This window comes from Patiria miniata, unplaced genomic scaffold (assembly GCF_015706575.1).
Source record: "Patiria miniata isolate m_02_andy unplaced genomic scaffold, ASM1570657v1 HiC_scaffold_17, whole genome shotgun sequence".
In the NCBI taxonomy this organism is placed as follows: domain Eukaryota; kingdom Metazoa; phylum Echinodermata; class Asteroidea; order Valvatida; family Asterinidae; genus Patiria; species Patiria miniata.
In genome coordinates, this window is record NW_024037055.1 from 7,755,311 (window position 1) to 7,772,768 (window position 17,458).

General features: G+C 41.8%; 1 protein-coding gene across 1 annotated transcript; it reads right to left on the minus strand.

Moving 5' to 3' along the window:
• Positions 1–420: 420 nt before the first annotated feature.
• Positions 421–15,156, minus strand: LOC119723713 (NXPE family member 4-like). The gene is made up of 4 exons (XM_038194513.1): positions 14,922–15,156; positions 2,216–2,979; positions 1,934–1,992; positions 421–1,640 (listed from the first exon to the last, which is right to left on the minus strand). The coding sequence occupies exons 1-4, from the start codon at positions 15,024–15,026 to the stop codon at positions 835–837; spliced, it is 1,734 nt and encodes a 577-aa protein (XP_038050441.1). The 5' UTR covers positions 15,027–15,156; the 3' UTR covers positions 421–834.
• Positions 15,157–17,458: the final 2,302 nt, after the last annotated feature.

Sequence of the window (17,458 nt, forward strand, 5' to 3'; positions counted from 1 at the left end):
ACCTTGTATAAATACAAAATATAAAGGTTTTGAAAATCTTAAAGTCCTATGCAACGAAATGCACCTTTTTGCCCAATTTAACCCTAAATTCAAATTTCGTTTTGCACTTTTCAAGATTATTTTTGTGCCTTTTCGATTTTATGCTAATGAAATTTGCACATTCATGAGAAAATTGTAATGCAATTTCATTGCCCAATTTAAACCTACTTTCAATTTTTGTTTGCAATTTTCAAGAGAATTTTGGTGATTATTCATGAACACAAATGTAATGTTATTTCAGGCACAAACCTCAATTTACAGCTATTTCAGGACGAAAAGTTGCCAGAATTTTTGATATTTTGATTTTGTTAACATTTTATTTGTTTTGGCGATTCGTTACTGTGTCAGTACATGGCAGTAAGCCAATGAGCAAACTTTTCTCACAAATATGTTCAAAAAGCAAATGTGTGGGTTTACAATTTGAACAGAAAACCCTTATACTGAACAGTGCCTTCCTTAAATGACATCACAGCAACAGCGCCCTTAGTTGTCTGGAAAGCATGAAAACATTTTTAAAATTTGAAGAGGTACAATGTTCAATCAAATTACCCAGAAAGGGATGTCAAACGTTCATACATTTAAAGAGGAGCAGAAAGTTGCACAAAATATGTTTCTGGATAAAAATCATTTCATGGACCCTGAATTAGTGTGGGTAACCGCTGACATCTTTTCCAATATTTTTTCAAAACTGCATACACTAAATTACATATAAAATTACAAATATAAACCCAACATTATTGACATGATTGAAGGTCTGTGATACAAATATTAACGCTTTTTTACACAGATACAACTTTATTTCCTATTTTTAGGAGATCGATTGTCTAAAGGGGGCATTTTGCTGTTACCACAAACGTAACTGAAAAACACTTTGAGTTCCTCGTGGACGACAAAGCTGGGCATATGGATGCCATTCCCAATAGGTGCGGCATTGTTTATGTCCCAAGTAGGTAGGTACCAGGCCCCTATGTCCCCCAAAACCCTCCGATTGATCTCCCCAATCCCTCTGGTCATGAAGTCGACCGAGAAGACGGTGCTTCTGACCCGTTCCCTTGGGTGGGGACCCTTGACGACGATTGGGGCGTCCGGACAGCGCCTCCGGAAGCGAAGTAATGCTTCCCGGAGGAGAAGGGTACGCTCTGTGTAGCTGTCTCGAGACCAGAAGCTGAAGTGGGCCCAGGGACTCACCACCAGGATGTAGTTGCACCTGGTGTCGTTCAACGCGTCTATCAAGTCGTGTTCGTAGAACACCCCTTCCAATCGCACGGCCCTGCTTCCCACCAGCTGCTTGGGGAATGAGATCAGTATGGACAGGTCTATATCGTCGTAATGCCTAAAACAGTGGAAGCCGAACTCGCCGGGTACCGGGGCAAACTTCTCGCCGAGGAGATCGATGGTGTGATGGAACCACTGCCGAGAGGTAGAGTCCCCGTACATCAAGAGCTGCTTGTTGCGTAAGCATGATGTAAGCGTGGATTTTTCAGTCCAGTCTTTGTTTTCGCAGATGAGGGAGTACCACTTGTTTTCCAACCAGTATCCATCGCTGATTTGTTGTTCTGTGTGGCAGCCTTGAATTACAGGCGTACTTGCACTGGGTGGTCCTAGTGTGGAAGAGAAACATAAAATATCAATATAATGGAGAAAGATTTAATCCAGCCAGTCGACACATCGGTCAGCAAACCAACTTGCAACTTTTGCAAGTCTGATTTAGTCACAATTTAGACTGTCACTGTTGTTCTACCACAATCCATCTGACAGGAAATCAACAGCAGTTCCGCCAATAATTGATTGTATTTCTTGGGTTGTCGGCTCAGACTGGTATTTACACTAATACGTTGTAATACTGTTTAAAAGTGCACCGAATTCGGTGGTTTCGTGTTTATTACAAACGTACCAGATATGTTGACGACGGGGTTCTCCAGTACGATCGGCACCTTTAAATGAGTTTTCGTTCTGAAACAGTGAAAAACAAGTGTTCAATAATTTGGACTAGGATTATTTCAAGTATAGATTTTTGCGTCGAAATTATTGTTAATAAACCTGATTTCCTTATGATTCCCTATTTTTGATTACGTGTATCTTATGCAAATGCGCATGCAAAGCGAATTTTCTCCATTCCGCTCCGACTCTTTCAAAAGACCTATAGACTTTGTTTCCAGAAGTAATTCATAATTACCTGGCAACCAAAGCCGCCTTTTCTCGGTTGAGTATCACGAGAGTACGGCGCATCTGTCTGTCGTCGCTCTTTGTGGAGACTAGCTTGTCACACTCCACACCTTCTGGCTTCTCGCAATAGAACACTGTCTTCCCCAAGGCGTTGGGTCTAGGGTACAAGCACATCCCAGTCAAATTCCCTGTTCTCGTCAACCGGCAAGTTGAGCTGGCAGTGTTTCCCTTGGGCGCCTGGAAGATCCCTTTCCACACGCCCCGCCCCTCGGCGGGCCATATCGTGTTGTTCATGTAATCCACTGCGTCATTGTCCAGAGCCCGGGTAACGGTAAGTGTGCCCGTGCCTGCCCAACCGGCGTAGGCGTAGATGCTATACGAGCCGTTCTTGTGGTCCACTACCCGCCCGGCAGTGCTGGCCTTGGGATTGGACTTGGAGCTCAGGAAGGCGTACCACACGCCCCCTCCTGAGCTGAGCAGGCTACCGTTCTGATGTCTGCAGGTGATGCGGTAGTGGATCATATCGCCGACTTTGATGGAGTCCTTCCGGGGAGACAAAAGAGACACAGTGATCGGGCTGACTTTGGCAGGAACAGTGTCTGGGACTTTCAAGTTGCCCGCTGTTGGATGCTGGTTAGCGGATGCCGTGGGATGTTGTGGCGGTGAAGTGGGCCTGATTTTAATTGGACCTGCTTCGGATTGGACCACGACCGTCGGCGCAGGTGTAGACCGGAAAACGGCAAGAGAAGACAAGAAGGCATGTTGATCCAAACCCTGTGAAATATTGAACCAGACAGTTCTATGACCATACAGAAATGAGAAAAAAAATCTTTCTTTTTTTTTCAAAAGTTCCAAGAGAATTCTCCAATGGGCATACAAAACACCACCAGTGTATGTCGTATAAAGAGAATTCGAGTTTAAATCTCTTCTTTTGTAAGTTGTTTGCAAACTTTGCAAGGGTTTTATCGGATTCACCTGACATTTTGTCATCCATCTTATTCAAATTGTTAAGGGTAGATTAGATCATTCGCAGCTCACCAAAATAACTGACTAAATTATTGTTAAAACGCTACTTGGTTTAAAGGGAATGTACAACATTTGCTTTTGCTGCAATTATAAGAAATAAATGGATTTGGAGGAATAGTATGTTGTGGCAAGTATCATTACACTGACTTGTTTGTGTTCGTAGATGCTAGACAAACCAAGAAAAGAATCATGTTCCTGTAGTGTAGTTCCTTGACCCCACTCAATTAGATGAAACTGAACAATCGATAGACGTCGTGGAATTGTAAGGTCAGGAAACCAGCTGGCTCACACCCGTTCTTACACCCGTTCACGGACGTGTAACCAAATGCAAACAGATTAACAGAATGTGGACTGAATTAATGTGGTAAGTCGGCCGACTAGCGTTGGAAATCGATACAAAATACCACTTTTCTTGAAAACGATAGCACATCAGGTGCCATGATTTTACAGGATGCTTTGGTCCGTCATTCACTTACAGTCCAGTAGGGTTTTTCACAATAATTTGATAGTTTTGTTTTTTGATGTTTGCAAATGTTGTATATTCCCTTTAAAGATGTAGGCATGAAACGAAACCTGATGTAAAATTAATTCCTTCTGACATGCTGTCATTTTGATGAAACAATCACAGGTCATTTCCAAAGATGAGTCAAGTGAGCATTTTTTAAAATTTTTCGTGAGTACAGCGTGCGTTAATAAAAATGTAGCAGTTAATCCAAAAATATTTAATATACTAGCCCTGTCTTTTTTCAAAAGTTATCTATAGATTATGAAGGTATAATGGTAAATACTCTACCAAATGGTCTTTATCCCATCTCATTTGGACACCCCAGTCCAGAGATACTGCTTATCAAATGAAAGGACTTGAATTCCAAGTTGGGCCACTTTTCAGATTATGTGGTATCTAATGAAAGGCATTTGTAACAAGAGTTAATGGTCACATGGTACAGTCCCTCTGTATGTGACCTCACGTTAGTACACACACACTGGAGTAAAGAAAGGTCACACACCCACACACATAAGATGGCTAAGACAAAGGAATGAGACTTGAGAGCACATGGTTAAGAATAAGAGTTAGACAACACAACATTGTTAGAGCCTACAACTGAGTCTTGTGTGGATCATTATCCTGACTTAAAGATTACAACATGGTGACAGAAGTGGCTGTTGTGTATTTGGTCTACTGATGAAGAAGAAACAACCGAGACTGGCTGTAGGAAAAAACTGATGTTCATTGATGTACATGTACAGGTGTCACTAAAGTGATCATCTTAACCCGATATTGAAGTGACTTACTTTAGATATTGTGCTAAGTAAGAAAGAGGATAGATACTGTGGAGATTGTGCTACATGTTCTATCCAAGCCAGATAAAGAAACTGTTGGCAAGTGTTGGAAAATTACTGAATTTCAACCCAGACTCAGAACTCTATATTTGTGCTTTGGTTTTAGTAATTGCTCCTGGGGGATGGGTATCACCGGATTCTGCACCCCTCTCATGATTTGCTGATTTATTAGCATAATTTTGGGAGTAAGTACCTGGGACATTTACTAGGCCTTAGCATAGATATAATTTGAGTGAGCAAAAGCAAGAACAGAAATAAAATGGACAGAATAAAGCCACCAGCTAACCTTGAAATGGAGGTCAGAGACCTGCCACGAATGTGGAAAAGATGGAAAGAAGAATTCAAACTCTACACTGAGCTTGCAATGGCACGAAAAGAGCCGATGAAAGTGAAAATGGCCCAGTATCTAGTTGGCACAAAAGGAAGAGAAGTGTATAAAGCACTGGGGCTCACTAATGAAGCAAAGATGGCGGATGTACTAGAGGCATTCAACGCTTGAGTCACTGTGATCCGAAAAAAAGTGAGACAGTTGAACGGTACAGATTTTAACACGAAATCAAGAAAGTGGAGAATCTATTGAGAAGTACGTCACTGAGCTGAAATTACTTGCTGAAAGTTGCAATTTTGGCTCACTCCGAGATTCATTGCTGAGAGACCGCATTATCTGTGGGATCAAAGATTCCAGTCTGCGTGAAAGGCTACTATGAGAAAGTAACCTTGACCTCGAGAAATGCCTAACCATCAGCAGAGCTATGGTCCGAGTCGTCCAAGGAAAGAATTAAAACCCTGGAAGAGCCTGGAGCTACAGAAGTACACTCTGTGTACAAACAGAAAAACAGAAAACCAGCTCCTGATGCGTCACGAAAGAAAACGATGACAACGAATGCAAGAAAATGTGCAAAACAGCATGATTTGGTAACAGAGAAATGCCCAGCATAAGTGCCACAAGATGAACTTGCTTTGCAAAGCAATGTCGCACGAAAAGTTCACGAGTTCATGCAGTTCAAGATGACAGCAGTTCAGACGATTCATATTACGAGGAACTCATGACTTTGAAGCTTGTACCAGAGACAGTCCACACAGTGGCAAAGTCATACATGAAGAATGTGCATGCCAAAATGATAATAGAAGGAAAACAAGTCATGCTTCAGATAGACTCAGGAGCGACTGGTAATGTGATCCAGAAACAGCTGATCAGTGATGTGCAACCCACAGCGACTAACCAAGCGTTGTCCATGTACAACAAGACAACGCTGAAACCACCTGGGCGATGCAGATTGAAGATGATAAACCCCAAGAATCACAAAAAGTATAAGATGGAATTCGTCGTTGTAGATAATACAGACGTCACACCCATACTCGGGAGCAGAACAAGGCAGCAGATGGGCATGATAGAAGTTCATCATGAGAATATTGCGCATGTTTCTCCACATCTGCAGATGCAGACGGGGAAGTCAGATCTGCAGATGCAGACGGGGAAGTCAGCAGAACAGCTGATCACTGAGTTTGCTGATGTCTTCGACGGCACAGGATTCCTACAGGGCAAATATCACCTGGATGTTGACACAACTGTCATACCAATAGTACACCCACAGAGCCGGGTACCAGTCGCTTTGAAGCAGAAATTAAAGGACGAGTTTGAGAAGTTGACTACAGCAAAAGTCATCAAGCCAGTCGATACTCCTACACCATGGGTATCGAGTCTTGTCTGCGTAGACAAACCACAGAAGCTGCGAATTTGCCTCGACCCTTAAGATCCAACAAAGCGCTGAAAAGAAGCCACTAGCCAGTGAAGACGATTGAAGATATCCTCCCCGACTTGAACAATGCAAAAGTGTTCACAGTGCTAGATGCTAAGAATGGCTTTTGGCATGTGGAGCTAGATGAAGAAAGCTCGTATTTGACGACGTTCAACACACCATTTGGCAGATACCAATGGTTGAGAATGCCATTCGGAATCAGCACGGCGCCAGAGGAATTTCAACGACGTCAGGACCAGGCTGTAGAAGGTCTTGCATGAGTACAGACCATAGCAGATGACATACTGGTATACGGGAAGGGTGAGACACTAGCAGAAGCAACTGCAGACATCAAGCACTGCTAGAACGATGTCGCCAACGAAACCTAAAGCTGAATAAAGCAAAGCTGAAGCTCAAAATGAAGCAGGTGCCATTCATGGGCCACCTCATCACATCAAACGGTCTGAAGCCAGACCCAGCAAAGCTTAGAGCCCTAGAGGAGTTTCCAAACCCATTAAACAAGACGGAGCTACAACGATTCATTGGCTTCGTTAACTATCTCAGCAAGTTTCTTCCTCAGCTGAGTGATACCTGTGAACCACTGAGAAAGTTGACACAGAAGGATGCTGACTGGTGTTGGCTAGAGAACCACGACAAGGCTGTGTATGCCATAAAGAAAATGGTAACCACAGCACCAGTACTGAAGTACTACGATCCAAGAGAAGAGCTCACTCTGCAGTCTGATGCGTCACAGACTGGACTAGTGGCAGCATTGATGCAGAGTGGTCAACCTGTCACCTACGCTAGCAGAGCCCTCACTGATACAGAACCCAGATATGCACAGATTGAGAAAGAGTTGCTATCAGTAATCTTTGGGCTGGAGCGGTTCCATTAGTATACATATGGACGCCGAGTACAGACAGACCACAAACCACTCAAGATGATCGTCCTCAAACCTCTCAATCTTGCACTAAAACGTCTGCAGAGGATGCTGATGAGACTACAAACCTATGATGTAACAGTCTCGTACCATCAAGGCAAAGAAATGTATCTGGTTGATACACTTAGCAGAGCATATCTACCTGATAAGTCACAAGATCGATTCGAGCAACAGCTTGAAACAGTTAACATGGTTCAGCATTTGCCGATCACAGAACGACTGCACGAATTACAGCAATGCACAGCTGATGATTCAACGCTGAAGTTGCTGGAGGAAACCATTTTGACCGGATGGCCTGACACCAAATCAGCAGTTTCCGAACAGCTGACTCCATACTTCGACATCAGAGATGAGCTGAGTATCCAGGAGGGATTGATCTTCAAAGGGGAAAGAGTCATTGTTCCCAAGTCCATCCGTAGTAATATGCTTCAACGCATACACGCATCACATCTCGGAATTGAAGGATGTCTCCGTCGTGCGAGAGAATGCTTTTACTGGCCGGGCATTACAGCAGAGGTGAAAGATTTCATCCAAAAGTGTGACACTTGTAGATCACTAGAATCCAAACAACAGAAGGGGACTCTTCATCTTCATGAAATTCCCAGTCGACCATGGGAAAGAGTCGGAGCAGACCTATGTGTCCAAGGTGAAAACAACTACCTGATCACAGTGACTACTACTCCAATTTCTGGGAAATTGACTACCTCGATGACACCACATCAAAGACTGTCATCAGAAAGCTGAAGGCAAACTTTGCTCGTCATGGAATACCGGAGGTGTTGTTTACTGACAATGGACCCCAATTCACATCTGAACAGTTCAAAACTTTCAGTAAGAGCTGGGAGTTAAGACATAACACCTCATCCGCTCACTACCCTCAGAGCAACGGAAAAGCAGAAAGTGCAGTTAAAATAGCCAAAATGCTGCTGAAGAAAGCCAAGAAAGCCAGAGCTGACCCGTACTTAGCGCTACTGGACTTCTGAAACACCCCATCGCAAGGACTTGCCAGCAGCCCTGTTCAACGACTAATGAACCGAAGGACCAAGACCCGACTTCCGACGACCAACAAACTTCTCAAGCCCAAGATCATCGAGAACATTCCTCAACGACTGACGAACAACAACAAAAACCGACTCATCACTACAACAAAGGAGCCAAAGATCTATACCCTCAAGCTGGTGATACAGTTCGTTTTAGGCCGATGAATGAAAAGAACGACTGGAAGAAGGCCAAAGTCACAGGCATGACAACGGATCCTCGATCATATGACGTGATGACACAAACGGGCCACACCTACCGGAGAAATCGACGAGACCTCAAGAAAACCAAAGAGGACTTCAGTCTAAACAATCACCGAAGTCAACATGGAACCAATGCGTGACATATATCGACCTCCTCGAGACAAGGAACTTGTCCAACCTCAAAATCCAGTGACAACCAGATCCGGGCGAACAGTGATACAAACGGCCCATTTCGCGGACTTTGTAACACACACAAAAATCCATGAGGAGAAAACCAAGTGCATGAAAAAAACACCAAGTGCATGAAAAAAATATGTCGTACATGAAAAAAATATGTCGTACACAGAGCATTTGAAAACAGTTACTTGTAGATCTAGTGTTAGTTACAAAAAAGATCTTGCTCTACAGAACATTAAATGGAACTGAACTGGACAATGTGAGATCTGAGAAAATTTTACGAAACAAAACATTTGATAATCATTTGTTTTCTTATTGGAAGAGAGATGTAACAAAAGTTAATGGTCACATGGTACAGCGCCCTCTGTATGTGACCTCAAGTTAGTACACACACTGGAGTATAGAAAGGTCACACACCCACACACATAGGATGGCTAAGACAAAGGAATGAGACTTGAGAGCACATGGTTAAGAATAAGAGTTAGACAACACAACATTGTAAGAACCTACAAATGAGTCTTGTGTGAATCATTATCCGGACTTAAAGATTACAACAGCATTCACATAATAAGAACGTGTCTGAGCGAATGCCTTTCATTAGATACCAGATAATGTGAAAAGTGGCCTAAACAGATTTTTTGATGGTTTGGTCGTAAATTTAAACAAAGTTCCAAATTACACAGAACACAAATCCTGTCAAGGGTAAAGAAACACTCTATCACCTCATGGTAATTATTTTTTTTACTAAAAAAAGGCAATTTAGTTTCCTCAGAACAAGAAGTTGCTTGACTGGTACATTTATCTTTAGACTCGCCGTAGTTGGTTTGTAATTGGGCGAGCTTGTTGATTCGTATAATTGGGTGCAAACGTTGACACGACGCGCACGCGGTTGCTAATTCGTCCGTTAAGTGCGTGACATCGCGTGTAGCTGCAATCGGCTGAACGAGAACGTCTTGTTCCAGCTGCTGATTTCGGCCGCAATTCAACATATAACTCGGCAACTTTTGAATTGAAACTGAGATTGTTTTTCTCGGAATACACAGCATTGACTGAGCTAAAATGTCATCACGTTAGTTGTTAAGCACCCGTCTTTAGATTTTGAACCTTTTGTTGCTTCAAACGAAAAGAAAAAGGCGACAGTGAATGATCTACTACCTGTAAGTACTTTTGCAGTGGCAATGTGTATGATTTCTTTTTCACAAGACTTTGAACAATATGATGATGTTGCTCTCAGACCTTTTACTTCGTGCGTCTGAGTACTTTCATAAGAAAGCAATCAGTAATCTAACCTGCATTATTAAACCACGACTGATGTCATAAATGTTATTTGGAAATACTTTTTACAGAGGATTCCCTCTATTGTCTCTTCCTTCGTAATGACTCACTGTGGAACCCCTTGCATAAATCACAGAATTAATTTCAGCTCAAGAAAAACGTCAACAATTCCCCTTTCATCATCATAACTATTTTTCTTTCTTTGTTGCCACAACCTTGATACAGTCTTGAAAGTGAAACTGGTTAATTGGACCATCTGAACAGAATGACGTTGAAGGCTTCCTCGAAACAACACTTGTAAAAACCTTGATTTCTTTTTTTCTCCAAAGGCGTGATAGATTTCTTTGACAAGGCAAGGTTTTTTTTTTCTTTGGCAAAACTGGGACCCAGCCGTGTGCAAGAATAACATGGCTGGCGACAAAGTGGATCAATACCAGCAACGCCCAATCGGTGGAAAACCTATTGTAAACAGAGACCATTGCTCGTCGTCTGCACCCCATTATAAGCTATTCGTTGTATCGGGAAACTTCAATGCTCATGGGCGCGCCATGTCAAAAAGTTCGGCTTCTATGCAATGTGATAAGATGATGGAAAATCTGTCACTATTATAGTGACAGATCTACGGGGAGATTTTGGGGGTCTAAACCCTGGCCTTTACACTATCAGTGAGTTGTTGTTATATTATCGGTTAGGACTGATAATGTAACAAAAATTGACTGACAGTGTAGTAGCTCTGCGCTCGCATTCCTCGACGAACAAAATGCCCCTATGCTGTAAATTCACGCTGCCCTGGCTAGGACACTGGTTAAGAATAGGCCTAGCCTATGTACGAAGAGGTGGAATGCGCGCATGAAAACGGAGGCACATAAAATAGGACCACATAGCATAGAGTAATAATTTACACGTAGCTCGCACTGTTCAATATTTAAACAGATTCCGCGGGAAGACATTCTGACAGGTGACTATAGACTTTTGTCCTGCTGTCTGCTATCGTACTGAATGATAATTGGCTTTTCCGCGTAGCTGCGGAAAAGCCTTTCTTTTTGTGCTGGTTTTTCTTTCTTCTTCTTTAAGGTGCAAGTCCACCGCCAGGTAACCATAAGACTAGCCAATTCAAGTACCGCAATGTGTAACCTTTCCAAAAATATCCACTTAACACTTGGTCATTTCAAAAAAATAAATGACCCCTGGCTCTTGCTCTACAGTGGGTTTGGTGGTTTTAAGACATCATCTTACATTGAACTTTTTTTTTTAAATTTTGCCGACGCGCATGGCTATGGCGACGCGCACGCATACCAGAAACCGGAGCTTTTTTGGCATAATAATCACTTACTTCGTTTCGTATGAATAAAAAAGGACTAAATGCTTCAGATTTCAAATATGCACTTGTCATTTACAAGGCTGGGTTGGGGCAACCTTGAAATTATAAAGCACAATAATTCTGCGCAAAAATAACTGCATTTATTATAATGTTAATCGCGAAAGAATAATATTAACAAAGTTCATTACAAATGATACCATGTTCGTGTGAATAAAACATGGCATTTGCTTTTACTTCCACTCGCATCTGTATGAATGAAAATTAAGCAAACACTTTTACTAAAAACCATTTGCTAACATCTGAAAATAATTACTCTTTACCCTTTAGCTTTTGCTACACTATAAGCGTTTACTTCGTTTCATATGAATAAGGAGTAAATGCTTCAGATTTATGTACTTGTCATATTTCAAGGTTGGGTTGGGGCTACCTTGAAAATATAAAAGCACATAATTTTGCGCAAAAATTACTGCATTTATTAATGTTAATCGCGAAAAATTAATATAAACAAAGTTCACAATAAGTACAAATAATACCACACGGTAGTTCGTATGAATAAAGATATAGCATTTGCATTACTACCAATATTTTAGCATTTACTCCCATCTGTATGAATAAAAATTAAGCAAAGGCTTTTACTGAAAACCATTTGATCTTGAGTAAATGGCCTGCACAATGTAAAGGTTTACACGTTTAGGCCTATAAGTTTGCAAAAAATAAAATTATCGTAACCGAAAGGGTAAGCGGTACGTGTATGCGCAGCGCGTACATACTCGTGCGCATTTCTAGCTTCGCGCGCGTTGAGCTAGCTAGGTCACGTGCTGGAGGACAGATACATTTTGCTGTAATGAATGACAAAAGTGGAGATGTTGCGTAGCACTGTTGAGCATAATTATGACATAACTTAGTTAGAATTATAGCAGTGCTCACGGGAAAATAACTCCAAAGGCTTTCGGTGCGTACACCTTCTTCAGGGGATTAAGCCATAGCCCCCTGAAGAAGGTGTACACACCGAAAGCTTGGAAGTTTTTTTCCGGTTAGCACTTTTATAAATTGAACTTTATGTCCTACTTTTAGCTGTATGACTTTATGTTAATTTTTTGCGCGCCCACAAGAGAACACAAATATGGTACACATTTATCGCACAGTGAATGGGGCTTATGCACGCGCTGCCGATTTAGTCATTTTATTCTATGGCCGTAATACAGACTGCAACCGCTACATGACGTATATAGAGTACAAATAATCAAGTACGGGCCGAGTCCAAATAATTTTCGAGTACTGATAGTCGAGTACGGGCCGAGTAATTGCGTGTACTCGAGTTGTACTCGAGTACGAGTACGAGTACTCCAACACTGCTACTAGCTCATTATTACTTTTTGTGAACTGTGTACACAAATATTATAATGTACATCACTGCACATCGGCCAAAAAAGCAAAAAGTCTACAAAAATCATAATGCGGAAAAGCCCTATGTTCTGTTTTCAAACAGACATAGACCTCTAGTTATTTATGTTTTTGTGCAAAAAGGAACCAGACTATTTTCCCTTCCAGCCTCGCTTTGGTTACGGTGATTTGAAGGGGAAAAAAATTAACTTGGCCGCAACAAGACAGTGGTCTTTAATCTGTTGCCATGACATGATGAAAAACATCGCTTCAATATTTAGGGAATAACAGTGTGAATCTAGGACTCAGTCTTCACTGCGTGATAATGACGGTTGGTCCATTAACAGCGGCCATCCCCCACCCGGTCATTATCACGCAGTGAACACTGGTCCTCACACTGTTATTCCCATTAATAAATACTTTTTTAACGAAATAAACAGTTTAAGTGTTCGAGCAAATTTTATGACTTTTCTTTCGGCGATATTTTTAGACTTTTTGTTCATGTTGAGGGGCCATATTTTAGCTTATGACTGCGTAGACTTGGCCAAGTCTGGGTCACGCACAGCGCATACTATACATAACGCGCGCCCTCACGCGTCGAATCCGGACCATCATGTTAAAAACGTACATGTACATGTTATTTTCAAGTGATGCAGCAACCCAATTGGTAACTTTTGCACCACATGTATGCACATGCTCTGCAATACATGCACCCACATGTACGTATAATACGCGTGTTGTACAATGTACATACAGTGTGTGCGCATTGTTATACGGCACTGAAGTGGAACGCGTGCTGAAATGTACCTCGTCGTGCTTCTGGAAAACGTAAACTAAATGATTTTTGCGATTTTTTTTTTTTAAAGATACCGACTTAAGGCAATTCCGACTTGAGTCAAGTCTAATGACTGCGATATGCTACCCTGTCTCTTCAATGCGTACATTCAAATTACAACATTTTTTTCATAGTTTACCTGACGGAGGAAGCTGGAATTTCATTTATACTTGAACATATAAAGTAAATATGTCCGTGGGCGACATGTTTACAGAAAATAAATCGCTTTCGCCGTAAACATCCTCAGTACTAGCATGGAGCTACAAACATGTCGTGAGCATGTGAAGACCATAGAAGACTTATTCCGCGCGCACATAGCAACTGTGTTGCATACGCGCGCGTAAGTCTTCACACGATGGTGGTTGAGAGCAGGGTGACCGTAAGGTCATGGCAATATTCTGCTAAATGCACTTCAAAAATCTGTCAGATTTATCAAAAATCTGCCAAATTCCCCAGATTTCCTCGAAATACACTAAAAAACCCTTAAAATCACATGCAGATTTGTAGTACTGCCTTAATTAAGGTTCAAATTACATTATTAACAATGTATATAGTCACATAAAGATGTTATGAAATTATTGCGTAAATTTCAGGCAAAACGGAGTTGCGGAGTGAAGTTCGGTTCACCGTGAACCTCAGTGCTTAGGCAAGCCAACCTGTCCCATTATGCAAGGGTTTGTTTGAAAAGCTTGAAGATTTTTTAAACAAATGTATACCATGTTTTTCAAATTTGCGATAATTTTCTGTAAATAACAATTTTTGCAGAATTCTACCATCAGAAATCTGCCAAAAAGATCCATTCTGTCAAAGTTTCTGTCAAACTCGTTTTTAACAAAAAAATCGGTCAAAGTTAGCCGAAAATCGGCTAAAACGGTCACCCTGTTGAGAGCTTGCGCACTGCTGTATTGTTACAAGCTACCGTGTTGTATACTTATTTGGCTTACATGATGCTGGGTCAACGCTGGTTCAGGGGCCATTCATTCGCTTATTTTAGAAACCGGTCTTTATATCAAATTTTAATGCACCCCAACGTGATCGAGTGTGCAATAAATATTGCACGCTCTGCTTAAAAATGTTAAAATCACTAACAGTAAAGTGATTTGGTTTTATACTAGGACTATACCTTCTGCTTCACAGAAGGTGGCACAAAATAGGTTTCTTGGCTTTGCCGTTATTCAAACATATCTTTTGATTTACAAAAGCAAACTCAATGAAACAATCGGTATTCTCAAGCTAAATCTATTACCTTGAAGATGGCGTAAACATTTTTTTTTCAGGACGCCCTGTATAAGTTAGCCGAACCTGGCCCCTCGTTTATAGTTCCCGGCTTCGCCTGTGAACTGTATCTACCTGTACTTACATTTTAAACTCACTGCATATAATGGACTGCAATTTTGAGCTGCATTTTCTGTTAAACCCAAGCATTGTTGGTACTTACGGCCATGTACGCTGTTACTGCACAGAGGAAAGGGGCAACCGCCAATATGACCATGAAGACTTGTACACAACGAACACGCCTCCTCGTCGCGCTAAAAAAAGCCATCTTAAATCAGCAACTAATAGGTTTTGCCGGTCAAAATCGCTCCCAATGGTCTCGATACCGATCCATACAACAAAAGTGTACAATGGATAGAAGGTTCCCGTGCACTTCATGCCCAGACACAGCGTGTGGTCGTGCGCATGTGCGAAGATACGTGTCCTTCGGATCCCTCGTACCCCCGCCCTGCAAACAGGGCGCTGGGTAGTCTGGTTCCCAAACCTGACAATTATTTCCGACGCTCACGTCTAAATTGTAGGTCAGGCAGCCTCCGTGGCTAAAAGTATACATGAAGACATTGACGGCCCTTTGTCAAAGCTCGGCTTCGTTTCCGAATTCGCTTTATCGCTTATAGCTCTAAACTTGTTCCAATCACATTTTTCTTCAAAATATCATACAGTTATGATAATACAGTTTGATATTTCTGTAAGAAAACATTGACTAATGTTGACCTGGAATCTTCAAAGTTAGGCACCCATATAGCACTGCTAGCAAGTGGAGCCGAATGGAGACCACGCCGAGTTTTGGAAAATCCCGGTTCAAAAATCAAAATCATTCATAACGCAGCAAAAAAATCGCCCCTCGTTTACGATCCGAGCACACTTGATGTACAAAATCGTCGTTGAATTTCAAGTTTTCTGAATGACAACAATGAATATTAATTATCAACTACTTGTTTAAAGTTAATAAGAAATAATTTTGTAAAGAAATAAGTGGTTAATTAAACCTATATTGACTCGAAAATACTCGGGCGCTATCCGATTGTCGACGAAACGAATTCAGCAAACTTCGGACATTGTCGGAAAAAGGAGGAATGCCTCCCGTTTTAGTCACGTGACGTAAATTGTAATACAATGTATTACTGGAGGCTACCTCACCTAAGATTCATCAGGAATAGTGAGGATATTTAGGTCTGGGAACCTGACGAGGCGCTGGAAAGGGCTGACGAGCTTCACAGAATCTTGTTCAGGAAGTGGGGATGGCATTCTGGGTAACTTATAATTAACTATACATGTATAGACCTAAAGACATCCATCTGCAGCTGTTTTAAGACCGCAGCTAATGCTATATGCTATCCGAAAACTTCCTCATAGAAATGCATACATTCCTTACCGGATGTGATTTTGTTTTTAATTGCGGACCATGTGGACAAATTTGAGGGTCGCATAATGTGCATTTATGAATGGGAATAAAAGCGTAGTGACTCGGTCTTAACGGCCGTTTAAAATCTTGCAGGGTCGTGGCCGTGATGACTTGCAGGTCACAGGTCACGCAAAATCCATCCAATCAGAGCTTAAATTCATTAGCCTTTCCCATAGGCTGTTTTTCGCCCCCTCCACCTCCACAAAAGACATGTAACCGGTAACTAGCTCCCATTTAAAGCCTTTGATTGGATCGCCTCTGCGCGCGCATCACGATTGTTTATTTTTGAATCGCTGTTCAACTGTTGTGCATTGACGTCGGTGATTGAAATCACAATTATCAAGAAACTCACGCTTGTCTTACCACAAAAAGTACGCAAAATCACCAGTTATAAGGATTGAACAGCAATATTCTCTCTATCGAAGTTTGCCACAAATAATATCAAATCCACAAAAGCAAATGAAGGTCATTTAATACCTCCAAAATTTGCACATGCGTGGCCAGGCCTATTGCCATTCTGCAACAGGCTGGTTGCACGCTAACACTACCGTTGTGATCTGGGTGACAAACGAGCTGAATTGTCACAACGGATCCGTCACAAAACATGAATGGGAGCTGCCACATAGACATGACGCCTATAGTCGTAGTATTAGTACGTACGCAGTCACCCATGAACCGCTGGTAGAGGCTTATGCAGGGTCTACTTGCTGTAGGAGTTTAAGGCCAAAAAAAAGCCTCCGGTTTCTGGTATGTGCGCGGGTCGCCGTAGCCATGCGCGTAGCCATGACAAAGTTTTTTTCAATGAAAGATGATGTCTCAAACCGCCAAACTCACTGGTTTGACTGGAATCCTGCTGCTGCACAATTTTAACGTGGTTTTAGATTGGGTTATGGTCGAGAATAAGCTTTATGTGGCCTCTCTGGACTCCCATATATTTGCACTAAGTTTAGTCGGGCACCATTTGCAGTCATCAGCCGACATTGGAAGCAAAAAAGTCAGGTAAAAAAAAAAAAAGCCGCGTCGCCGCACCACTTTTTGGGCAAGCTCCATACCAGAGACCGGAGACTTTTTTTGGCCTAATCATAATATTCATGGGGTGGAATTTTGTGAAGGCGATGTAACTTAATAACACTCAGTAAACTCAGTAGCACACCGAGTATATACGCGTCGGTAAGGCCAAAAAAAAAGTCCCCGTCAACTCTTCCTGTTCTCGATTTTGGCCTAAAGGGCAAAACCTGATATGCATAGCATTCAATTCAAAACACATTTATTTCCTCTTCATGACAGGAATGAAA